The sequence below is a fragment of the Carassius gibelio genome, chromosome A23, assembly GCF_023724105.1.
Source record: "Carassius gibelio isolate Cgi1373 ecotype wild population from Czech Republic chromosome A23, carGib1.2-hapl.c, whole genome shotgun sequence".
In the NCBI taxonomy this organism is placed as follows: Eukaryota; Metazoa; Chordata; class Actinopteri; order Cypriniformes; family Cyprinidae; genus Carassius; species Carassius gibelio.
In genome coordinates, this window is record NC_068393.1 from 8,605,892 (window position 1) to 8,632,399 (window position 26,508).

The window sequence follows — 26,508 nt, forward strand, 5'->3', positions numbered from 1 at the left end:
GAAAAACACAGATGTTGGAGCTGCTGGATTAACTGAAATCTTGGGAGAGGAACAGTTCCTGGTTCCAATCTGGTTCTTGGTTCAGTTTTCTACAGTTTAGTTCTGCATTATCCTCTTTGATGTAGCCAAACCACGTCTGGAAGTGTGATCTTCTATTTCCAAATGGGACGACTGGGAAAAGTACTGTGAGGGACAGACTGTACCAGTTCATTTGGAGTCAGAAACATGGAGGGTGTGTTTATGTTCATGGGCACTTATTCATCTTATACATCAGCGATCGTTCTCACGTAAGGCACCAGACCTCAAGCTCTGACCACCATGTGAAGTATTTCAGAGCTGTCTTTGTGGTCCCCAGCTCTGCAACATTAATTCAGCTTTTCTTGCTTATACTCAGCCGTGCAAACATAAACTGAAGCCAGTAATTCTCCCCACACTCATACTTGAGCTTACAAACATCCTATCAAATAATCAGAACACTCATACCATATTAAATTAAGGATATACGCTGCAGGTCATATTGCATGTGTGTTATTATGATTGTCCAATGGATGTATTTCCCTGCTAATCAATACAAAAGACAGAAGAAACATCAAACCCCAAAAGACAAACCTCGTGCATTTGTTTTGTTGTGGAGTCAATTGATGCAGTTCAAATAATGTCAGGCTTCAAGAAGAGTCATAAGAGTCAGGATGATTCACATTGAGCCAAAGCTGGATCAGTTTAGACATTGTCCGAACTAATATTATGATGCTTACAGAGGATTCTCAGATGGAAAACTCAGATGGCGCAAAATAACGAAGAACTCTCAGATTAAGCCCTTGATGAAGCTGGTGTCCAAGTGGACGATGAGTATGCGGAGGAAGGACATCTCTTTCCGCGTGTTTTCAAAGATGACTCGAGGATCGTCAGACTGACAGCGCAGGCAGTTTGGAGCCATGACCATCGCCAGATTATTCACATCCATCTTAGTCCTACTCACGTTCACCGGCTGAGCAAAGACCTGGCATGAGAGAGAGATTAGGTGTTGAAGTAAGTGTTGTCGTTGTGTATTTCACCGCAGGGTTGTGTTCACATGGCAGGACATTACCTGTAAGAAGTTGATGAAGTAGCAGAGCACGAGTCTGTTGAGCTCCGGGAGCGACTGCACCACACTGATGGCTGCGTCGGGATCTTCATAGTGACTGATGCACTGCTTGTAGAAGCTCTGAGGAATCACCGGCTCCTCCAGCTCCCGGTACCACAGCTTCAACAGAGACGCTGACACACAGACAGACAGAGAGAACAACAAATCAACAAACTTGTCAACTGTAATCTAAATCTCAAAGCGAAACCCTAAATTGCTACTTGTTATTAATAACCAGTGACAGGTGTTATTAGTGTGAGCGGATTGTTTTCATTCTAGAGAGTGTTTGAAACATGTGCCCATTATTCTTGGTTTGTCTTCCATGAAGAGAAAGACTAAATATTTAATGCATACTGTATATCTGCAATAATTCATCAACTTTTATCGGTATAATAGATACTAAACAGCTATCAGGCTATCAAGGACTAAACAGGCAATATTTTTTGTTTGCTGAAAGTTTGTGGAAAGACATATTTTCAGTATTTTGTAGACTGAACAGTTATCCCCCTCCTACAACAATCACCAGAAACGAAAAATGTGAAAGTAACTAAACTAGCAGTGGATCTCAACCAGGGGGCTGCAGGAGTATTTAATTCATAAATTATAAATATTAATTGCAATTATTATATGAATATGTTAATACATATTATTAACATAATATAAAAAATCTAAATTAAAATGCTAAAAAAATAAATAATCACATTTTCCATGTCAATTACAATGGTTTGTAAAACTTTCTGGAATCACAAAATGCATTTAATAGAGCAATAACCCTGGTTTCTGCAAAGAAGAAGCACGGAAAAAAATGGTTTTGTCATAAATATATAGTAAAAATACAGAATATACTGTATAATAACCCATATATTTGGGGATATAGCGGACAACATGGGGTCTTCAAATCAAGCAGGATGAAAACCTCTGGTCTAAAGGTCTCACAGATGCACACTTTCTCTATGTCAGTGCGGTCTGAGATATAAATGTGAATGTTTGATGTTCTCACCAGGGACACTGGGATCAGAGAGGTTGTCTGGAAGTTTCCACTGGTCCACCTGTAGCTTGAGAGCATTCACCTCATCAATATCCCCCGGGACTCTGCAGGAGAAAGACGACCGCTTCAGCCAAGACTGCTTATGATACACATAAATACTCCCCTCACTGTAGCAATGAAGGGGCCTACTGAATCATAAAATGACAAACGGACACCCTAAATTCTTGAGGAGCATTTGGACATGCACCATGTGGGACCAGGCTAGGAATAGTGTGCTGGATCACTTGACCACAAGGTGGAGCCACAGCCAAGTATGGTGACCCATACTCAGAACTCGTGCTCTGCATTTAACCCATCCAAAGTGCACACACACACACTGTGAACACTCTTTCTTGTTTCTGTGTCCCACCTGAAGATGCCCTCGGTCTGGGCTCCCCCCAGGGCCAGCACACACTGAGAGAGCTGCACCTGCGCCCAGGGCAGCTTCCTCTCGGGGAAGAGCTCACTCTGCCTCTCCATGATCTCCTCCAGAGCGCTGCCGAACAGAGACGGGGTCACGATGGCGTTCCGACTGTGATCAATCTCCTCCAGAGTGGGCTTCTTCAGACCCTACAGACAGAACAAGAGATGGAGTACATACTTTGCCATTGCGATTTGAACAAGAGAGATAAAATGTAGTGATATCACATTATATCGACTCTATGAACAATATAACTCTTATCAATTCACTACTAAGTTTGGGGAAGGGGTGAATATTTACAAATGTTTCTGAAAGAAGCCTCTTGAGGCTTAATTTATTTGATCTAAATACAGTAAAAACAGTAATATTGTGAAATACTGTTACAAATGTAAAGTAACTGTTTTCTAATTTTATATATTTTACAATGCAATTCATTTCTGTGATCAAAGCTGAATTTCCAGCATCATTCCTCCAGTCTTCAGTGTCACATGATCTTCAGAAATCATTATAATATGATGTTTTGCTGCTCAAGAAACATTTCTTATTATTATCAATGTTAAGAACTGCTGCTTTATATATTTGTATAAACCCTGATACTTTTTATTTTCAGGATTACTTAATGAACAGGAAGTTTAAAGAGAAAGCATTTATTTGAAATATATAGTCTTTTTAGGCACTTTTCATCAAATAAATACACCCTCGCTGAATAAAAAGAATATTTCTTAAAAAAAAAATACACAAATTTTAACATTAGTTTTTGTTTTCTTCGTATCAGCCCAGTGTTGTATATTTAACAGCACATTTTATTTTTACACGTACATCACATTTGCTATCATTCACCTAAAGCTAATCACTCAATAATTTATCAACTCTGTTAAATGTAATTTTAGTAAATCTCAAAATGAATATCCATTTTTCACACATTATAAATGCTATGATGTCTAAATTCACTTGTAGCACTTAAAACAAATGTTTTTCATTTTTATAGTATTATGTATTATTTATTCAGACAAAATAGTACATTATTTTAATATTAGATATTTATCAGTTATCTGAAAATGAATATAATTATCAGCATATTGGTATTGACCAGAATGTTAATATCACCCAAACTACTTTTCTAGTGTTTTTAACTTTTATGTCATGTTTGTCTGTGCTCATTATATGCATCCCTTGCGTGGAAAAAAGAAAGAAAAACGTGAGGATGAATGATGGCAGAATCCTCATGTTTGCCTGAACGGTTCCAGCACAAAACAGAAGTTTTGACGTAACGAATGTCAACCCTCCACTGACACACGAACCATCTGTGGATCTGACCAAGTGTTTCCCTCATAACTATGTGGAACAGACGGACACCGTCTCAGCTGTAACACAATATGAAAGATCAGCGCTGAGCGGGATAACACTAAAAATAGCCCACCCAGTAAAAGCGCTGGAGACAGAGGTGGGATGGCTGATTACAGGGTGGGACTGACTGCTGAAAGGACAAACAGGGAGGGAAATGGCTTCTTCCAATGCCAGTGCTGTTAGCAGTGAAGCGTGTGCATGGACGTAACTCATGGACAGGGCTTACAGAGGGGCCTGAGGGGTTGCTGTAACCTTTTCTTCTTAGTTTGGGTTAGTGGATTAGTAATTCTCACGGTGTGTGCTGTGATTGCTCACAGATGTGACCAATTTTAGACGTCTGCTGCACCATATACTGCTTCTTCTGACCATTCGGAGACTCCTGGGTACCATCTAACAGCAGTGCTGGCATCTATAAACAAACTATACTCCCAGGAAAATCTGTTTTTAATTACATTTGACATCACATGACGCAATCGTCCAATTTCTCTGTCTGGTTAAACTAAGTTAGGAGACACTGAGCATGTTTCGAGCTGATGCTGCCATCAAGAACTGAAGAAGAAATGTATTAAAAATGAAACACACACACACACACACACATTTTGACGATACAATAAGCTGATAATAATTTGAATGTTATAGCCGATAAGCGATTGAATGTCCGATATTAAAAAGATAGTTCAATCGAAAATGCCAATTCTGTCATAATTTACTCATCCTCAAGTTTTTCTGTTATGTTGAACATCAAAAAATATATTCTGAAGAATATGTGCAACCAAACAATCAGTGACTAAAATGCTGTGGAAGTCAACATCCTTTAAATATATCTTTTATGTTGAACAGAAGAAAGAAACTGTAAATAAATCGAATAAACACTAAAAACTAAAATCATTTGAAACGCTGTAAGTGAATTTAGGCGTCACATTATAATGTAAAGTATGAAAAAATGCATTTTTAATTTGGAGATTATCTTAAGATGACTTTAAAAAGAGTTATTAGTATTTACTTGTGTCTTTGCAAATTTACTTTAAGTGGAAGTTGCCAGTAAATGTAATTTAAATCTAAAAATAGGGAAATGTCATAAATTTTTCCATTAAAAAAACGACTCTTACCTTCTTGCCCCCAGTAATGGCCACTTTTTGCAGCTTTCGGTAGCAGTACTTTGCGTAAGTGCTGATGGGAAGATCTGTCAAAGACAATTAATATGCAACATTACTGACCACTGACAGAACTCTGAAAGGAAATGACATCATTGACCACTGAGTGACCCAATGCAAGGTTTTTTCAGTTTGGCTTATGAATGAGCCTTGTGACTCGTATCAAAGTCCCAAGAATAAAATTCTCTCCCAAGAGATTTATAAATAAAGAAGTCTTTAGAAACAAAGCCAATCCACTCCACTCATTTTCTACAGTTTCAGAGCATGTTATGAAAGAGAAAGGCTTTGGGTGGCAGTGATTTCACAGGCATTCCAAGAGTTTCCCCAATCCAAAGCTTTGATTGCGTTGTTTTGACTCTCACAAAATGGAAATAACACAAACAACACCATTTCACAGACACTCAACCAATCCAGTTCCAAGCACGAGATCAAACACAGAAGGTCACCTAAAGACAAAGACCGCTGAGGCATAAGCGCTGTGCAAGTAGCTACTAGTCAATCCAGAACTCGACAGAGCTTCTTCTTTTACTCAACTACAGTGACTCATATGCATAGAAGTGGTTTCCAGCAGCTGAAAACTCAAACCCTGATTCAACGTCCTGCTGAGAGAATGCTGGAAGTGAACATTTCGGGTGAGATGTGAACGTTTCCTCACAGCTACAAGGTGCATGAGGCGTCAAGTTTAACTGTTATAGGAAAAACTGGCAGGAAAGCAGCATTTAAAGCACTGAAGGATTCTGTCATCCATGAAACATGGCTCACACTGATATTAAAAGTGAAAGCGATACAGCTGCTAGTGACTCTGGGTTAATAAGCACTGACCTCTAGGAACTACACCGCAGTGCGAGGCGCTATCGGTTTTATTAAACTCACTCTCAAAGCGCTTCCCTCCCTTGTTTCTTCTTGGGAACGTGACTCATTCTTTGGCTGAACAAGCTTATGTGGTTACGCGGGTCTGAAAGAGATTTACAGCGAACAGGTGACGGAGGTTTGACTGGGCTGAGCCGAAGCCTGAGAGACAGTAAGAACAGACACAGAGAGGCTTCAGGGCTCTTCACAGCCGTTACTCACACGCTCACACAAACATCCAGAGGGGAAGAGGGAGTCCCAAAAATGTTGACGGTAAAAATCTAAAAAGACTAAATTCTCAGTCAAACAAGGTGACTATGAAAAAAAAATTTTTTGCATTTTTTCTTTAATTTAGCAGCTGAAATATCTTGTGAACTCTATGCAAAGGTCAAAAACCTCTAAATGAGTGTCCGAACCAAAAGCTATGTTTTCATGATTAAAGGGGGGGTGAAATGCTATTTCATGCATACTGAGTTTTTTACACTGTTAAAGAGTTGGATTCCCATGCTAAACATGGACAAAGTTTCAAAAATTAAGTTGTACGTTTGAAGGAGTATTTCTGTTCCAAAAATACTCCTTCCGGTTTGTCACAAGTTTCGGAAAGTTTTTTTCGAGTATGGCTCTGTGTGACGTTAGATGGAGCGGAATTTCCTTATATGGGTCCTAAAGACACTTCTGCCGGAAGAGCGCACGCTCCCGTATAGCAGAGCACTGAGAGCACAACAGACTTCACTGATCAGAGCGAGAGCGTCGCGAAATGTCACAAAAGGAGTGTGTTTTTGGTTGCCAGGGCAAGACAACCCTTCACAGATTACCAAAGAAAAAACAGCATTAAGGGACCAGTGGACGGAGTTTATTTTTACAGAGCATCAACGGAGTTGTGCAAGTGTTTGTGTTTGTTCCCTGCATTTCGAAGATGCTTGTTTTACAAACAAGGCCCAGTTTGACGAAGGATTTGCGTATCGTTTATTTCTTAAGGATGATGCAATCCCAACGAAAAAGGGTCACGATCGTGTGTTGGAACCGCAGGCGGTGAGTAAAACTGCTTCAAATATCTCTGCCTCCTTGTTAGTGCGTCCCCTCCCATGCCAGAGACCCGGGTTCGAGCCCCGCTCGGAGCGAGTCGTTGCTGCTGCTGCTTTCGTTCAGTTTCAGCCTCGGGATCTGATTCTGGATCATAAATAAACGGCTGAATCTGACTGTAAGCCATGGTTTATTTTGGATGATGGTTTTGTCCTCACGGTAATGTCACAGCTTCCAAACGCTCTCAACGCAAAAGCCTACTGGCGCTCGTGATTCTTTAGCTCCGCCCACACGTCACGCCTCCAGCCGGTCGTGTTTTTCCGGGGAAAATCGGTACAGACTATCTTTCTCTTATGAATATAATAAAACTAAAGACTTTTTGGAGTTATGAAGGATGCAGTACTACTCTATAGGTACTCAAGATTAACAGGATATTGAGTGAAAACGAGCATTTCACCCCCCCTTTAACATGATGGATTATGCAGTCAAATGAAATGGGCATAAAATCTGCATGCTGAATTGCTGGAGAAACCATCTGAATGTGTATTGGACTAGCGCATCATCAAATATGGAGTAAAAGATATTCAGTGTAAGATTATTTTCACTAATTATTACGGTAAAACGGCAAGTGATGTCTTTTTTAACTAAAAAAGACTAGACAAATGATGTTTCTCTCAGTTAAATGTCTGAAGATAACCCTCATAAAAACAGATAAACGCACACTGTCGTTAAAGTTTCCCAGAATCAGACCTGATAAGAACAAGTCTATTGCCATCGGGCACAGTCTGTGAATCACAGAGATGGTGAGATTTATAGCTCTTGTGTGTACGGAGCTGTAAACTGGTGTTAGACGAGCAGGTCAGTTGTTTCTCACTTCTCTGTGACAGCCTTTATTTTACAGCTGTTCTATGAACTGTTCTTTCCCTCTGAGGTGTTTATCCTTACATTTCCTGATGTATGACCGACTTCCCTTCATCTTTTCATCACTAGCACTCAGCATTATAGAGGTCAGTTTTGGTAAGCAGGAATAAAATCAGTGAATTTATAACAGAGGAATGATATACCGTTCAAACGATTGTGTCTGTTTGATTCCTTGAAATGAAGCATTTCATACAGCAAGGATGCATTGAATTAAATGTATCATGATTTATTTCTTAAGCAGCAAATCAGCCTATCGGGATGATTTCTGAAGGATCACGTGACACTGAACACTGGAGTAGTGCTGGGAATTCAGCTCTGCATCACAGGAATAAATGACATGATCAAATATATTCCAACACAGTTTTTTTAAAGCCAAAACAATGCTTTGGATGACTACCGTAAACCGGCGGCGCTTCAGTCAGCTCATGAGACAAATGAACACTGTGTTTAGCGAACGCAGTGTGAGACAAGTGAATTTGTTTCTTTTGCACTTTCCATCCACTAGACCCACAACACCATTCCTGACATTTGTCTTCCACATACACACATGACGCTGGGATTTGAAAGGCCACTGTTTTTCTGGCTCAGCTGCAACTCACCACTCGTACAAACAATGATGCCGCCACAAGTCCTCCCACAAATCCTGTAATCTTGACCATGAAGTTCAAAGACCATCATCTTGTTGATCTTAAGACAGTGGCACATGAAACCTAGTCTGCTGCAGTCCAACGGAAATCAAACACTGAATCTAAAGGAGTGCATCTGTAATGTGGTAATGCTGTTGTTGCAGATGTGCTGCCTCTGTAATAACTATTCAGTACTAAATGATACTGTATCTGGACAATGAGAGTTCATTTTAGCCTTGCACTTCCGCCTCAGACAGTGGCAGTGGTCATTACTTAACTGGGTATAGTGTAGTGAGCACATGTCTTGTGGCACTGCCCCTGTGAAGTCAGCGCACAGTGTAATTAACCGAGGCCAGGCTGGAGCTGCATTATTAAGAGCCCACGCAGAGCTGTCTCGTCACACTCTTTGTTTTGGAGCGGGGCTCTTGAGAAAGACTCACTGTGTGCGAGAGGGATATAGAAGAGAGATAAAGGAACTAGCTGAGGGTTAAGTTGGACGGCAGCCACTGAGGCTGTAACCTGATCAAAATGTCCCGTTCTCTGGGTTTTTTGGGGGCTTTCAATTTGCCTGTTCTTCGTTCTCTCTCCATCTCCTATCACTCTCGCTTCAAGACTGAAAGACGTTCTCAGGATCTTTGTTGCCTCTCAACCCACATACTCTCTCTCTCTCTCTTTGCCTGCGCAGTCTGGCTGTGGGCCAGGGAAGCGTGGGACTCGCAGAACGTCTTGTTGCTCAAAGCTTTAATCTTTAAAAAGAGAGAGTGAGAGAGCGAGAGGGGAAGGGGATACTCCCCTTCTGTGTTCAGCCAGCTGCTCTCTCTCTCTGAGTGGTCCTCCTCCACCAGCGGACCCACTGCATCATTAATACACTCCCTCCTCAGCCAAATGTGTTACCTCGTTATAGAACGAACAAACGATAGATAGATAGATAGATAGATAGATAGATAGATAGATAGATAGATAGATAGATAGATAGATAATGTACACATGTGTTCCTGATTGTCTTTGCAAATGACTCACCTTTATCCTCTTCTTCCTCGTTGTTCTGTCTCCTCTTCTTCCTGGATTTTGAATGCTTCTTGTTTTTTATGTCCTGCCGCTCCATGATGTGCTGCAGTACTGTCAGATACAATAAAACGGTTAATTGTGAACACTCATATGCTCCGACAGTCTGCCTGAACAATAGATGACTTTTTTTGTTCCATGACCTGGGACGTCTGACCTGCAGTAACCCCTGCCATTTATTTTTCTCTCCTCCGCAGTGTTACATCCTGTCTGGGTAGGCACAGTGCCATAACCATTTTAGCACTGTAACCAATATTGGCCTGCTCTGTTTGTATGTATATCCTGTAAGTGTTTCAGGCTTTGAATCCATATGGGACAGCCTAAAATATAAACACTCCCCTGTGTGTGTCCTTTGCCTATCCCACAAACCAAAACACTGGACTATCCAAGGCATACACTGGCCCTATTTGGCTTAAGTATTTGGACACTTATAAATGTATGAATGAATCTGCATTAGACATAAAACCCCAGACCAAGTTGCATTTATCTATAATAAATATTTGAAATGACTTACTTTTCTTATCATTACTGGGCTCAAGGTGTCGCTGGATGTAGCCTTCCAAGTAGCGCCTAAACTTGGGCGAAGGTGAGAAGAACGCTAGGCTGATGGCCATCATCTCCCAGCCCGCCTCCAAACTCCTCAAACTCAAGTTTCCGGTGGTTTGTCGCACCAACTGCACGTACAGTTCGTCCCTCAAGCCTTGCATCCCCCAGCACTTCGTGACCACCTGAAGGGCCGCGTGGCGTTTGTCCAACCTGGCCGGCCTGTCGCCCATGTAGGCTTGGACCAGCTTGAACATCTCGCAGGCTTCCTTTTTGACAGACCGGTCGCTGGTGACCAGCATGGGTTTCTTAATGGAGCCACGGTTCCACGAGAGCATATTAGCAATGGAGACGCGCCGGCGAAACAGGCCCTGCGTGTGCTGGTTAAGGTTCTTGCTGGCCCAGTCCTCCATGTTGGCGTCAGGTGTAGGTTTGCAGAGGGTGGTGTATGGGTACTGGTAACCAGAACCCCCGCCGCCAACGGAAGGAGGGGGACTGTTGTTGTTGTTTTTATGGCTGAGGTGGGCAGCTCCGCGACCCGCTCTGTCATGGTCACAGTCCTGGGGCGAGACGTCCTGCTGAGTGTTGGATTCCAGTGTTCCTGTCTGGACACGAAAAGAGAGATTGAGAAACAGAAAGATGTCAGTATGGATGCAGCTGTTCTTGCATTTATTTGCACCATCATGACTGTCGCAGGAACTTTAATCTGAGTGTGTGTGTTGCGTAGGTTGCATCTCATTGGCTTACTTACTTTCCCTGCAGAAATTTGGAAACACTCACATAGATTACGCTCACTCCCTAAATAGGTGACCCAATATGGAAATCAGATCCTAAATACAAACATTACTGCCTCCTCTCTTCTTTCTCCTCCTTTCTCCATCTTTACCAATTCATTAATGCTACAACCCCCCCTACCCTATTTCTTTTACACTAATAAAATGAATTTGATGACCGAATTTAATGTAGTTTATTCTCATGCAAAAATATTCACATACACACATATAAATCAATAGTATTTCTAAAAATGTGTTTCTTTCATATTGTAGCAAACAGGTGCATCTCAGTAAATTAGAATGTCATAGAAAAGTTCAATTATTTCAGTAATTCAACTCAAATTGTGAAACTCGTGTATTCAATAAATTCAATGAACTGACTGAAGTAGTTCAAGTCTTTGGTTCTTTTTATTGTGATGATTTTGGTTCACATTTAACACTCAATTCATCTCAACACTCAATTCATCTCAACAAATTACAATACTTCATAAGACCAATAAAAAAATTAGTGAATTGTTGGCCTTCTGGAAAGTATGTTAATTTACTGTACATGTACTCAATACTTGGTAGGGGCTCATTTTGCTTTAATTACTGCCTCAATTCGGCGTGGCGTGGAGGTGATCAGTTTGTGGCACTGCTGAGGTGGTCTGGAAGCCCAGGTTTCTTTGACCGTGGCTTTCAGCTCTTCTAGATTGTTTGGTCTCTTGTTTCTCATCTCTCTGGGGTTCAGGTCTGGGGAGTTTGATGGCCAGTCAAGCACAACAACACCATGGACATATTACCAACTTTTGGTGCTTTTGGCAGTGTGGGCAGGTGCCAAATGCTGCTGGAAAATGAAATCAGCATCTTCGAAAAGCTGGTCAGCAGAAGGAAGCATGAAGTGCTCCAAAATATCTTTTTAAATGGGTGCAGTGACTTTGGTTTTCAAAAAACACAATGGACCAACACCCCCATATTCTAATTTGTCAAGATTTGGGGGTTTGTGGGGTTTTGTTAAATGTGATGTGACAACTTGATGTGACAATTTGAGTTGAAGTACTGAAATAAATGAACTTTTCCACGACATTCTAATTTATTGAGATGCAACTGTACATCCAAGTATAATGGATTATTGCAAAAAAAAAAAAAAAAAATGTAGGCCAGGAATTGGTTCTAATGTTTATTTGGTTCTATGATTGATGTTGCTGTTGGATTAAAAAATTGTATCTTTATATTAGCTTGCAGTTGATTGTGGCATTTAAAAAGAATAAAAGCTGTTGAACAGGTGGGTCACTTCATGGAGGCAGCCATTTTGAAATCACATGACCAGACAAATACTACTCAAACTGTGATAAGTGATGTCCACCTTGTAATTGGATACCATCGTTTGTGGAATAAATGAATCATGGCTTACTAAGATTGTGAATGTGATCATATCACACGGTGCCACAGTTTAATGTCGGGCAGACAAATCTACAAAAACATTGAAATTTATTTTGAGAAATGTACGACCTTTGGTTCTTGAGTCAGCCAAGCATACGACACAACCAACCCCAATCATGCTGACATTATTAAGGTTACAAAAAGAGTCGGGAGCTGACAGGTTATGAACATGACATCGTCTGTGTATGCAGTGTCATATATATCCAGCACTTTACATTTGTGGTATATTCCCGTAACATAAGGGTTTCCTTTAATGCCTTGGCACCTCCTGGCATTACATCAATGTGACACTGTGCCCGAAGTGATACAGATTTAACAATGTGGTCATATTAAATTCTCCATGCGTCTGGATATTAGTGAGGTTCTCCCTCCATCAAGATGTAATGAGCTTGCTCTGAACCAAATCACTGAGTCAATGTTTCCAACCTCACAACCTTTACATTTATTGTTGTATTTTAATCAGACATGCAAGTATGAGAGAGAGAGAAAGACTGATGAAGGTAATGAGGCATGTGAAGGCAAGAAGAAAAAGCCAAAGGGCAAGACGACATACAGAGGAGGCTGAATAGGCTAATCTGCAGATAAAGTTCATTTTTCAATTTGGCCATATTTAAATAAACGTCATCATCTATTCATAAAGATTAACATGGACCTATGTAATACTTAGGGAAAAAGATCATTTTGATAAACTTTTACAGGTGTGATCATTTAAATCATTTAAATGATGACAAACCTCTCCTAGTGTATTAAGATCCATACTATTAACTCCACCAACTTATGCTCCCCAGGAGAAGCCAAAACACATGTGGAGCACTACACTAATGACAAATGAAACTGTCAGCACACACATCGAAACACATTAGCTGAACGTGCCAAATCACAGCAAGCTGTAAGAGCCGACCGTCTCGTACAACCACAACACCTGGCTGAGTGAATGAGGGGACTGGGCCGGTCTCCGTATTGCTTTCTCAATTCTTCTGCAAATAGCAGCGGGGCTTGTGTTTCTGTTATGTTTTAAAACAGACAGGTTGTTTCTGGTGGAGCACAGACTTAAGGTTAATTCATGTTCCAGTTTTTCCAGCACTCGTGTGGGAATAACTTCATGAACAGCATTAACACGCATGCTAAATGCTATCAAACGCAGAGTCTGAAGGTATGTTCATAATGACGGGATGAAATTGCACACGAGGGTCCGTGTCCAGTGCGTGTGACACAAATTTCATCACTAGAATAGTACATGCACCGCCTGATTTTTGTAACCATCTACTTTGTATGTGCAGGTCGCACATACGCATTGAATTTGTTTTGCACTAATCAGTTAAGTTTCACAGTGTGGCAACACTGTCCAAGGCCGCTGATTTACAGTAGAAAATTAAACTACAAAGACGGAAACCAAAGAGCACAAATACTGGACTACGATGAACTTTTCTAGAGCGTATATGTTGACTGCCTTTCATTCACGCATGCTATGAAATGGAGTCTACTTTGAAAGGCTACGCATTCAACTCTACCCATACACTAGTGTACACACACAGAAACGAAGTATACTTTGGACGTATCATAATAATAAAGGCTATGACCAGTATATGTTCATCCACATAAAACATACTCTACATTAAATACAGTCAACCATGACAACAGTCTGAAAAAGTAATTTGGTTCCCAAGCTCTACACTGACCTACATGCTTCCAGATTCCCATATGTATATCCTCCACAAACAAACAATCAAATTCCTGCACATTTCAGCTGATCTTTTACTTTTGACTCTTTTACATCTCCCCATCTCCCCGTCTCTTGCTCACTAAACACACCGGTCTCATTTCCCCCCTTACTCTTGCACATTTTCTTCCTGAGAAAAACAACAATTGGCCCTCGTACAATCCTATTAATCTAAGCACAACACACACACATTGACAGACCGAAAAAGTAAATCTCCCTAGAATGGAATATTCAAACCCCTTTCAGCTCAGGAAACTCCAAGCCTCGCCATATCCTGCATAGTTTCTACAATGACTGGATGGGAAGCCTTGTTTTGGTTTTCCACTCCAAGGAACTCACACAGTGGGACCATTGAATGTGAGGAGAAAAGAGATTTAAAAAAAAGCAATAAAGGTAAAATTTGGTGGAAATGGGGATAGGCCAGGTTGCTGCACTGGATAAGCAAGTGGACAGCTGCAAAAAGCATTGGTACCTGTGAGCGTGACCTTGGTGGTTCTGGGGAAGACAAGCTAGTCTGTGACGTTATGATCCTCTCCAGCGAATCCACTTTCTCATATGTCCTTTTTTGCCGGCCTCCAAGACCATCTGTCACCAGTGCTGACAACACGACATCACCGTGGTTGATGCCCCCACCCCTATAGAGTGATCGGTTACTTGATGTCACATCCTCCCTTGATTCACCCCCTCTTGCCCCCATCTTCAGTGAACTGATCAGGGAGCGGGCAGTACTTCCAGAGGCCTCTGAGCCCATCTCAGTGTCCAGACTGGCCTTGCTTCCATGAAGTGCATTGGAACGGTTTACCACCGCCCTCATTTCCGCCATTAGCTTCTCATTCAATGCATTTAACTCCCCACTGCTGCCCACCGACCCGGGTCGACCCGACCCAGTGCCCAGAGCTGCATGACGTCGGTTCTTCCTTCTCAGACTTGGGGACGGCCCTGTGGAGTAGCCAGAGTCCTGGTAAGTGACAGCAGCAGAGCCTGGGTACTCCTGAGAGGCCAGACTGCTTTGACGGCTGTGGCGGGGCTCCAACAGCCTCCATGATTGCTTCTTCTCCAGAGACACTTCCTTCTTAATCTGGGCAGAGACTGGAGACTGGGGCTGGATTTGAGGACTGGCTGGATTTGAAGGCCCCTCGATAGGGTTAGACGTCTGGGGCTGATGCTTGGATGCAGCTGCATCCACATTCACCATGTGTTTGATGCATTCCCGGCCAGCCGGACTGTACTCACTAGCTGAAGAGCTGCAGATGTGTTTGGAATTGGGGAACTGGAGGAGTTTAGGAGGCTGGGTTCCTCTCTGCAGGCTGTGACTGGTGGAGTAGGGAACCCGGTGTAAGTGGTGCGCACCTTCTACTTCCATTTCCACTGGGGGTTCATCATAAATGGGGGGATCCATGGGTGGAGGTACATCGTAGATGGGCGCTGAGGGTGTAGCTCCGTATTGAGGAGAGGAGGGGCGAGATGTACCTGCACCAGAGCGCTGGTGGGCAGAGTAAGAGGAAGAGTTAGAAGGAGGCAAAACCAGACAGATGTTGGCATCCCCCTTTTTGAGGTGGTAACCCTGCTTGGAGTCTCCAGGAACAGCCATTTTGCTGAGCAGACCGGTTCTGTCAAGTTGCGCTGTGTAACCTGGTTTGGGTGAAGTGCTAGTGTTGGCGGGGTTGAGGTGGAGCAATTGGTGGGCAGTAGCTGGACCAAGAGACTGGTTTCTTCCAATGCTGTTAACTTTCACCAACATGGCAGCCTTGGATCCAGGAGCAGGCTGCCATCTTTGAGCGGAGTCCCTGAAACACAAAAGAATACTGTTAACACACATTGGTCTTTATTGCCTACATAGGTAGATGCTTTTGAAGACAGAATCCAAAATAAAATGGAATTGTTTGCGACCAATTTGAAATGCTCTGCCTCAGTGTTGTAGATGAGACCATTTCATTTGAGTCAAGACCCAGACAAGAAGAGTACTTAGTCTACATGCTCTCAAGTCCATGATAAGACCAAGAAAATATAACTTCTTGACTACAACACAGCTTTACATAAACAGAAAATCCCATCACACAATAGTAGGAACCATTATTTGTGAAATCTGAAATCAAATGTTTGAAAAAGCAGCAAAAATGCAATTGAAATATTTTTACTGAGAAAAATAATAATAAAAAAATCAACAGTGTGAACGTGCATACACCATGCAAAGTCCATTTTACAATTTAATTATTTTGTAATATGAAGTTGAAAACAATTCTCATGTAACAAGAATGTTACTTCTTGCTTTCAAGCATATCTGGCAATATCCTGTGGGTACTTGAGAGATAAACATGACCCTCTCTGTAAATCTATCCATATCTAATAGACAGGAATGTGTGGTTGAGATGCCAAGACTGGCATAGTACTTTCCTCTTTCTCATTTTCATTCAAAGAATAGTTCATACATGCAAATAAAAAACAAAGATGATTAAACAATGTGTTTGAGCCTTGGGTAAAGAAACAACAATTTTAATATATCTTAGTCTAAGGAAATTGTTTTCGTACCAGAGAACTGCTTGTAACGATTTCAATCAAAGCAATAACAAAAATGTGCAGACACACACACACACACACACACACAATCCAGGCCACTGCTGTGGAGTGTGTCCGAGAAACACAACAGGAAAGGTTGAACAGACAGTGTGTTCCAGCAGAGTGGAAAAACAGGAATCCACTATGGACTGCTATAGTGATGCTATCAAAATATTATAACAAAATTAACAAACAATACTAACACTATTGTGAAATAATACTAACAATACATGACATCATGTAACAATTATATTCACTTATCTCTCACCTAAACACACATGCTGAACAACTGGAATGAACTTATGCATGACTTAAAAGTTTCCATTTGGTGTGTACACTTGCATAAAAGTACATGTGCACACAATTAGTTGTATACAGTTTGTGTGGATTTGTGTAGGTTTAAAACACAAAAACCACTTATGTTCCAGCACACATGCATAAACTCATGTCAAACACGTGTTCCTGCAAACGCAACAAAACACTTGAAATTCTAAAGCATCCTGTATAATGCCACTGTGATCTCCTGCAACCAACGACCAGACACACACACACAGCAATATGCAACCATAAACATCCCATGCAACAAACACACAAGAATTTAAAACATTAGCTGATGTTTTCTTGGGCTGATTAGCAGTGTAAGCCACCTTCAGACCTCAAACCACTAATCCAGATTATAGTGATACTCTGTGTACACACACGCTAATCTGAACTCCACCAGACTAGCAGTTTCCTAGCCACCTCAAACCCACCGAAACGAAACGCAGCTCTCAGTGTCCAAGCAACACATGCTGCAACTAACGGATCAGTTTAAGAACTTCTAACCACTTTATATAAGCGCTCCTAAACAAACCACACAACATGTGCAGCCTTGCGTACCAACATTACAAGAAACAAAGCAGCCATTAAGATCCAGATAGGAGCAAAAATATATTCTCAATACAAGCGACTGCATCATCCGAGATACACCTGTTGCGCAAGACTGTCTAAACTCACCTGAGACAGTGATGCATAGCATATGCTCGAGCAGACGGTCAGCAGACATACTTACCTCTGGCATACCCAGAGGTGGCACGGCCATCTGTAAGGGTGCTTGGGGTGACAGAGAATTGTAGAGGACACCTCCCTCAGCTGGAGACGCAGAAGAAAACACCAAATCGTGGAGAAGAGGCAAGTGCCCGCCGTTCAAAATATCAGTTTTTACAATTACAACCGTAATTCTGTACGTTATTAACTTCTGCTCAAATTCTTAGCGTCACCATGCGATCGTTTAATTACGGAGTGGTACGGAGAGGGAGAGTGAGAGAGCGAGGAAGGAAAGGAGGAAGGGAGGGTGAGAAAGACAAGGAGAGAGGGAGTGAGGGAGGGGGACGGCGACTACTTTTGGCCCTCCTCTGGGTTACAGTAGCAGGAATGCAAGTCTTGCCATTGTAACACACACACAAACTTGGATCACCACTCCCCTGGACCGTTCTCGATCTGCTTGACTCGATCAGATCAGACTCACGGCGTGTGAAACTACACATCTTCAGCTCCCCGAGAGGCCCCGAATTAACTAAAGAAGCACAACCCTCCATTCCTTAAGCTCCACTCTGAGCTCATTTATAAAAACACTCTGTTATATTCAAGTTGCTGTCCACCTATTGATCTGGATCTTTTTTTTCACAGAAACTTCTCTCTCTGTATCTCTGACTGCTGTGGTCTTTCCCACCCATTGTGTCTACGGTCTCATTGCCAAATGTCAACAATCTATTCACGGTGTCGAGTAAATACAACGTCGCAGGCATGTAAATAATCTCAACACAAGGAACAAAACATCATTCTTCTCGGGTCTTCTCGGTCAAGAAAGTGTACTGGTATAAATATTAGGATAACATTATGTTAGCCGTCCTTGTAGCACTCCGCATGTATTGGTGACTTAAGCCGTGATTACTAATGAATACATTAGCTCATTTATCATCCGAGGGGGTGAAAAGCGTCTGTGATGCCCAGGTGGTGAGGTTCTCACACACACTCATTCACAAACACGCAAGTCCCTCTCACAAAAGACTTCTTGGCGAGTGCAGGCCACGCTGATTGTGTGATTTGCGGTGAACACAAAGGGATGCTGAGAGAGGCTGGACAGGGGGCCGGAGTGCAAAACTGGGGGGTCCTGAGGGAGTGCGTGTTGGAGAAGTTCAAAGGGCATTTCTCCTACAGCATAAACAGGAAATACCAGCGCAGCGTTCACACTGAGCCGAGCAGAGAGAGTAATGCGTGTGCTGCATTATAGAGATGGAGAAAACACACAAACGAAATAAAACCCACTGCGCTTTCTCTCTTTGACTTTCTGGAATACACCTACACAAATATTTAAACAAACACGCAGAAGCTGACCCCACCTTCATGTCTAATACACCTGAAGATCTGCATCTCAGTGGTTCTTGCTCAGCTGCCATCCGCTAGTCATCAAAGATGTAAATGTCATGTGACTCATCACTCTAGATTTAAACTCAATGCAACAGATGGGGTTGAAAACTATTATTTCACACATTGAAATTTATATATATATATATATATATATATATATATAAAAAAAGTTAAGAATAAAATACAAAACTGGTCAAAAATAGACCTAAATGCAAACAAATTTGGGGGGCGGGGTTTATACTGGTTGCAAAAACTGCATCTAGTCAGATTAGAAGAAAATAAGTAAAGGAGAAAGATGCTTTATGGTGTAGTTACAGTATCTACCAGCAGGGGTTAATTGGTTCATGTTAACCAGCTAAACCTTGACCACTTGATCTAATACCACATGCCACCATCACACAAATATATTTGAAGCAGAATTTCAAAGAATTTCGCTCATCTATCTATCAGTCTGTTGTCTTATTATTCATCCATCCATCGATCTATCAATCATGGTATTAGCAAATAAACACTGTATTATGTTTTGAATGTGAATGTGATGTGTCATGTAGCCAAGTATGGGGACCCATACTCGGAATTAGTGCTACAAAGTGTACACACACACACACACACACACAAACACAAACACACACGGAGAAGGCAGATATTTTATTGAACACAATTGTTACCAATCTACACTGGCAACCATTGACTTCTATAGTACATAATAATAAATGATGATGGCATTTACATTTAAGGGTGAATTATCCCTATAAATAGATTTTGCAAGTATCGTGTGGCAGAGCTAGCTACATTTTCAGAAACATACTTTGAAGATGAACTCAACTAGCTTGACAAGTTTTAACCTAGCTTCCCTAAAATGAACAGGAACTGTTGTATAGCTAGCTATCGAGTGGCGCAGAGACGACAGCGAGACACAAAGATGGAGAGAGAGAGAGAGAGAAGGGGAAAGGGAGTGGGTTGTCCTAAAGGGATTTGTCATGGGAAAGTCCAGCATGGAATCCAAAGAGACTTCCGCATTCACTGCTTAAAAATATAAAACTTTGCATGTGCTTGTTTGTGTAAGCGTGTTTGCATTTGCAAAGACTTAGTATAGAATGATAGAGCGTGTGTGTGGCCGAAACACAAGGGAATATCACTCTCCTTTCTTCATCTCACTTCACGAGGTCAAAACTTTTGACCGCTGAACTCCAGGCCGACCTTATTGACCTGATGTGGGGAATGTGAGCTCAAAATACTCCATATGGCCACACTCACACACCCTTTACCATCCCAGACTGCTCACTTCATTTGACAAACACACTGCGTAACACTTGCGCGTCAACACGTGGGAGAATCGATCCGGCAGTCGCAGGGTTTAGTTTCATATACTGAGCTCTCTGTCATCCCCATCGCTGGGTCAACAACTTCTGAGGGGAAAAATACATTTGCAGCCACTGAAGTTGAAGGAAGAGAAAAAGTTATGTTATGAGTTAAGATTCGTATGAAATGTGAGCCAACTCGGTTTGGTCGTGGAGAGTCAAACTGGGTTAGTAGTCAGGGTGTTTTCATTAGTGTGGTAGAAACGGTGACGAGGCGAGACGAGAGGAAGAGTTTCTCTGAACTGTGAGATGGATCAAATATAGTTGAGGAACAAAAACAAGCTTGTTATCGCAAGGGTTTCGGTTCTTAGCTTACAGAAAACAGCTAACTGCTACAATTTTAAGCATGAGCTACCACTAAAGCTTTACAACTTTTATGACAGGGAGAGATCGCTGTTAAAAAGAAATCGCCTGTAATGTACTATTTGTGTGTAGTGTTGCACTGTGCACCGATATTTCAAAAGTATCGCGATTCTCGGAAATTAAAAATGTCACGATTCTTAATTTTTTTAATATCGATACTTCAAAGAATGACTGCGTTCCAGATTTGTAAGATAAGTATTTCATGTTGGCAATTCTTGACTAGGTATCGGTATCGAAACAATAATTTTGGTATCGTGACAACACTATTTGTGTGTAGTGTTTTTCGTCTAAATTAAAAGTAGTATTTTGTCCAAGAAGTAATGCTTGGAACAGAGTGAACCTGAAATACTCTACAAAATGGTGTGATGGACACAGTTCTCTTGGTGGACACATTAGGATTTTAAAATAGCCAATGTTATTTTGTTTATATTACATATCTGGCAAAAGTTAGCTGGTAGATGTCAAAACTGCACCTTTCTGCAGTCAAAAAGCCTTTTGTTTTAGGTTGATCAATATTGCATTTAAAGCTAATATAATTTAAATGTACTAAGTTGCAACTTCATCATTATAATCACGGAATTACACATATATTTAGATATAACATTTTGAATAAAAAAATACATTTTACTTTGCCATAAATAATTGTAAGTACATTCATAGTAGACTTTAAAGACAACAGAAGTAATTATGAAATTACATGTAATGTCCAACGAACAGCTGATGTTATTTAATATCAATTTAAACTACAGTACAACGCGTTTTCATTTAATTGCAATTAACATGCAAGAAAGAGTAGAAAAACATTACATTCAGTCCAAAAGTATATTATTTTAAAGTATATTATTATAATTTCTTTATTATTCTTTTCTTATTTCTTTATTATATATATCTTTTTCTCAAGGGAAAGAGTTAGGTATTGCTTTTTTTGTATATATTTCTATATACATGTGTGCAGAACATGAGTCATATTTGTAGTCTATAAAAAACAACAACAACACATGCATCTAGTAAAAGTGAATTGTCATCTTTTCAGAGCATATAGAAGTCCTTTAAGGTCATGGATTTGATTAAACGGTAACATTTTAATTTTGACTGAATGCTATGCTGCTTACGTCAATTAAAACCTAAATTACACTGATCCAGCCCAATATATAAACTCAATACTGTTAATTAAGAGACAAAAATCATCAAATGTTTTAAGGTGAAGTGTGTAAATGTTAAGATACTTTCTCCTATTCCATCTTAACATGCGGCGACAAGAACAAGTTAGCCATTCCTATGATGATAAGATGGGTGATTTCTCCTAAATCTAAGAAAACATTGCTCTGTTTGTTTAACCATCCTGACAGGCATCCGTTTCATTTATCGAAGTGGTAACAATATAACAACCCGATGACCTCCAAAAATTAAGTTGCTATCAGTTTAAACATGAGCATTATTTGACCATGCAATAAAGATTATATAAATGAAGGATCAGCAAATTCCTGGCAGGAAGTGAGTCATCGTGGCTGTGTGACAATGATACAGCAGTGCTCTCCTGATGATGGCCTAGTTTCTAAACGAAGTGACGCAGGACAAACAGATTAGAGTGTAAATATCACTAAAGTCTAGCACAGCCACTGTCAGTATGAGAGCTAAGTGCATGCTGGCACATCATAAGATGACACTTGCACTTGTGACCAACAAATGACAGCATTTTTGGGGGGTAATGTAATGCATCTGTCTCCCTTCAGTTCGGTCTCTCAGGGAACGGGTACCATGGTGAAGACGTGTATTTCTCATGGCTATGTGCCACTGAAGAGGAAAATATGGCAAGTATTCAGACAGGCATAAACACAGACAGCTAAAACATTTGGGACTTGAGTGAGTGGGTTTCTGTAAACTCAGTGACCCTCCTAATGTCATCCGGGAACTTCTGCATTTGACTATTTCAAATGTATTCAATATTATTTGGTTGGTAATTTACAAATGTCATGAATATCACAATGGTTTTAATGTGTTTTTATTAGGTCATTCATGTTTCTGAAGACCTCAGTAGCTTTACAGCTATTTTTATTTACTTTTGAGTAGGACACATTTTCAGATTTTATCAATTCATTTGAAAGTAATGTTTTGCTACTGTAACGTACAACATATCAATAGGTGCTATTCACACAGACAGACATCGTTTTTGCGTTGACAAAGCAAGGTTATTAGACACAAGTTGGACTTCTTTTAACTTGAGTGCTGAGAGATGAGAGATGTCAGTCAAAAACGTCAATCAATCCAATATTTTCATACAAAAAACAATGAAGAATCAGCACAGTGAAATAAAAACCTGTAAAGAGCTACTACTGTATGTCTAATATTTCATGTTTACCTGATGATGACGGGCGGAAAGCTGCTGTTATTTGTTATTACAAAACATTTACTGTTAATAATAGTCTTACACTTTTAGTCATTCTGAACTTGAACTTGACCTGCAAAACTAAATGTCTACATTTGGCTAGGAAATCTGTAGCATTTTCTTTTCATGTTTCTAAATGTTTAATGTATGTTTAAGAAATGCTCGTGCACTCTGTGCCTTCATATGTCATGCATCTTTTCTGTAAAGAAATTGAACAAGTCATTTGTTTTACGTTTACACCGTGTTGAATTTCATCCATGCTGCACTCGTAACAGAACTTTCTTTAACCAGACGATTAAAAAAGAAAATGTGTTGAATCATGAATCATGCCCTTTTTCTAATTATGAAATTAGTTATATTTTAATAGTGACTTTTACTTTACTCATGCACATAGCCCCGCCCCCCAAGCTATGGCTATGCCAGTGTTACTGTGCGAGGCTGGTCGTGATGCTATTTTATAATTCGTTTAAAATAGAATTCAGTTTTTTCCAGACACCTCGGCATCATACGTGTGTTTACCAGGACAGGTTTACCCTGGAGTATAAACAGCATGAGTGTGTGTCCCGCTGGGTGGCCCTCGAGTTGTGCTCTCGCCCTCTGTCTCTGATTCTTCCTTTATCTTTTGCAGCCCTATAATCACACACACACACACACCACACACTGCGGAGTAAATAGTACTAGTGTGTACTTGATGTTACTAATCTTGCCTGTTCCATTTTAGCAGAAGCAGAAGATCTCCTACCTCTTTGTTTTTTCATCCCTCCCTTCATTTCTTCACCTGTACTCCTGTCATTACCAGTCAGCCCACCTTAAAGTCTGCTATGCATTTGGAGAATTGGTTTTGAACGTGAACAGAGCGTCTCTGTTCCCGGGTGGACTGCTACTCCTTGGGCCAGGATGCATGAGAATACCTCTGAGTACTGTGTGTGTGTGTGTGTGTGTGTGTGTGTGTGTGTGTGTGTGTGTGGCACCATGCCAGTCTAGGACTCTACTGGTTCTGGAAAGTGTGTGATGTTAAGATCTGCCGAGTGCTGGCGCTTTAACACAGAGGTTTTATTTTTATTTATTTTTTATAAATGGGTAGGCTGCTAAAATATAGGTGTAGTTGTAGCTACTAATGATAATGGGGTAAGATTATAATATAATATAATATAATATAATATAATATAATATAATATAATATAATATAATATAATATAATATAATATAATATAAATTTTTATTTTAATTTAAATTATTAAATTATTTTATAATATTAAAATATTATGTTATATTTTATTATATTATAACAAATATAGGCTACTTGTGTCAGAATTATGGACTTGAGTGTTTTTTTTTCCTGTTCTCCTGTTTAGTTTAGCCCCGATGACCTAGTTTCGGTCTTCCTTTGATTAGTTCACTCAGTTCACCTGTGTTTCTCGTTTATTATCTGATTAGTTCCCTCGTTTAGTTTTTGTATTAGTTTTCCCAGTCACGTTTGCATTCAGGTGCGTTTTCCTGCCCTTTTGGATTATCTTTAGTGTGACTTTTTGTGATTAAACTTTGTGTTGGAATATATTCATTTTCATCGAGTCTTCTTCGTCAGCACATGATGACAATGACACAACTAGTGATGCTGCATTTGCAAACTAGCAATGAGTTTCAGGCACGTGTAGGCTCATGTGACCGTGAACAATTCACCTCCTCCTTTTGTCTAAAGACTGTGCAACTGGTACATCTGCATGTCAGATATAACATCGCCCCCACAGAAGAAAAGATAAGATCTGAAAGGACACATTCAATTAAAGCTCCCGCACGCAGGATGATAGATCCACAGATATAAATAAAAACAATAACAAAAACACCATGAGGTGGTCTGTCGTGAGATTAAACCAGATGTCACGCTGTTCTTCAAACATCATAGACTATAAACACATTCGATGAAAACAGACAGACAGACGGAGCCCTAACTACTCATCAAAACTTTTCATCAGCTTGCCATTACAAACCAATAAGCTGTTACTTTCATGTTAAGTTGAACATTGTGAAAAACACATGAGCATCTCATTTTGTAAAAGTGGTTCATGCAGCTAATAAAAGTACAATAAAAGTGGCCCATATGACTTGTGTTGTGATATAACCATATGATAGATTTGGGCAAAGAACTCAAAAGCACACAAGTATGCACTCAACACAACTTAGTATGCACTCATATCTTTGTATTATTTATATTCTATTATAGTATTATTGTTAATTTGATTAGTTTTGATACATTTTTTATATTTTCAGTTTTTAATATTTTTTAGTTTGAGCAATTTTCTTATGTGCTTTTTAACCTGTTAACTGTCACCCGTCCACCCTGTGGGATGCCTACATTTACTTCACTATATTACAATTAAATCTAATCTAATCTTGACAAACTATATATCGTTGGAAAGGTCTAAGACTCCCAAATATATATTTTACCAGTGTTTTTTGCAAAAAATTATTTAGGAAAAGTAATCGATTAATTTATGACAAGAGTGCACCCTCAAAAATCTAAATTATAACTGGAGTTTTGACCTTTGTTTAAAAAAGAAGACTTGTTTGTTGCTTTTTTCTCTATCACATTTTAGAAATCATCAGAAGTTATATATTGACTGAAAACTTAAAATTTCAAAATTCATCCTTTAAAACCCATTTTAAAATCAGACATTGCATTTCCATGTAAATGGTACATCAATATCATGCTACAAAATATTTTCATTCATGAAATTTAAGTTTGGATCGTGCACTACAAAGTCAATGTTCAAAAATGTGAGTGACAGTTAAAGGGGTTAAATATTTGCATTTAACTTTATATTATTTCAGTTTTTTATCACTTCTACTTTATTTTATTCAGCTGCCAAGGCAACATTTCTTAGTTTTGTTTTAGATTAAGATTTTTTTTAATTAAATTTACTTTTTATATTTTATTTTATTCAATTAACACAAACTTAAATACTTTTAAATTAAGTTAACAACAACAACAATACTGTTTTTATGATTCTCTTGCTTCCTTATTGTAACTTGACCGTTATTGTATGCAAAAATACAAAAAATGACATTTTGTGTTCCACATGACAAAAAATAACAAACAAAAAAAAGACTCAATAAAATAAATTAATTACAGCATACATGTTGAAAGCCACATGCAAGTGATTTTTCAGAATTGTTTATTTTTGGCTGAACTGTTCCTTTAAGCACAGATCTGTTCTCCTCTCATCTCCGTGTCTTTCTCTTCTGGGATGCGTCTGGTAAAGAGGGATGAGGGTTTAAACCAGTCCTTTGTTCTCATCTCTAATCTGAAGAGATTCCTGCCTTCTACAGGAGCACATAATGCAAGAATGTATGAGACCGATTACTGCTGCCCACCTCAATCCTCTTTACCAGACAAACCCCACAGCAAGAAAAGAAAAAGT

General features: G+C 40.0%; 1 protein-coding gene across 4 annotated transcripts in view; it reads right to left on the reverse strand.

The window, feature by feature from the left end:
* Window positions 1-217: 217 nt before the first annotated feature.
* The window catches only part of LOC127944648 (rho GTPase-activating protein 39), a 53,825-nt gene continuing 27,534 nt past the window's right edge, over window positions 218-26,508 (reverse strand). For 2 of the 4 annotated variants that reach the window (XM_052540740.1, XM_052540741.1), the window contains exons 3-10: window positions 14,487-15,801; window positions 10,071-10,704; window positions 9,512-9,610; window positions 5,028-5,101; window positions 2,521-2,720; window positions 2,124-2,215; window positions 1,088-1,257; window positions 218-1,000 (exon numbers count right to left, since the gene is read on the reverse strand). In XM_052540740.1, coding sequence (XP_052396700.1) covers window positions 806-1,000; window positions 1,088-1,257; window positions 2,124-2,215; window positions 2,521-2,720; window positions 5,028-5,101; window positions 9,512-9,610; window positions 10,071-10,704; window positions 14,487-15,801 — 2,779 coding nt within the window. In that variant the 3' untranslated portion in view covers window positions 218-805. Of the gene's footprint in view, window positions 1,001-1,087; window positions 1,258-2,123; window positions 2,216-2,520; window positions 2,721-5,027; window positions 5,102-9,511; window positions 9,611-10,070; window positions 10,705-14,486; window positions 15,802-17,566; window positions 17,865-26,508 lie in introns of those variants that run through there. The other 2 variants (XM_052540742.1, XM_052540743.1) reach the window with 2 other exon arrangements.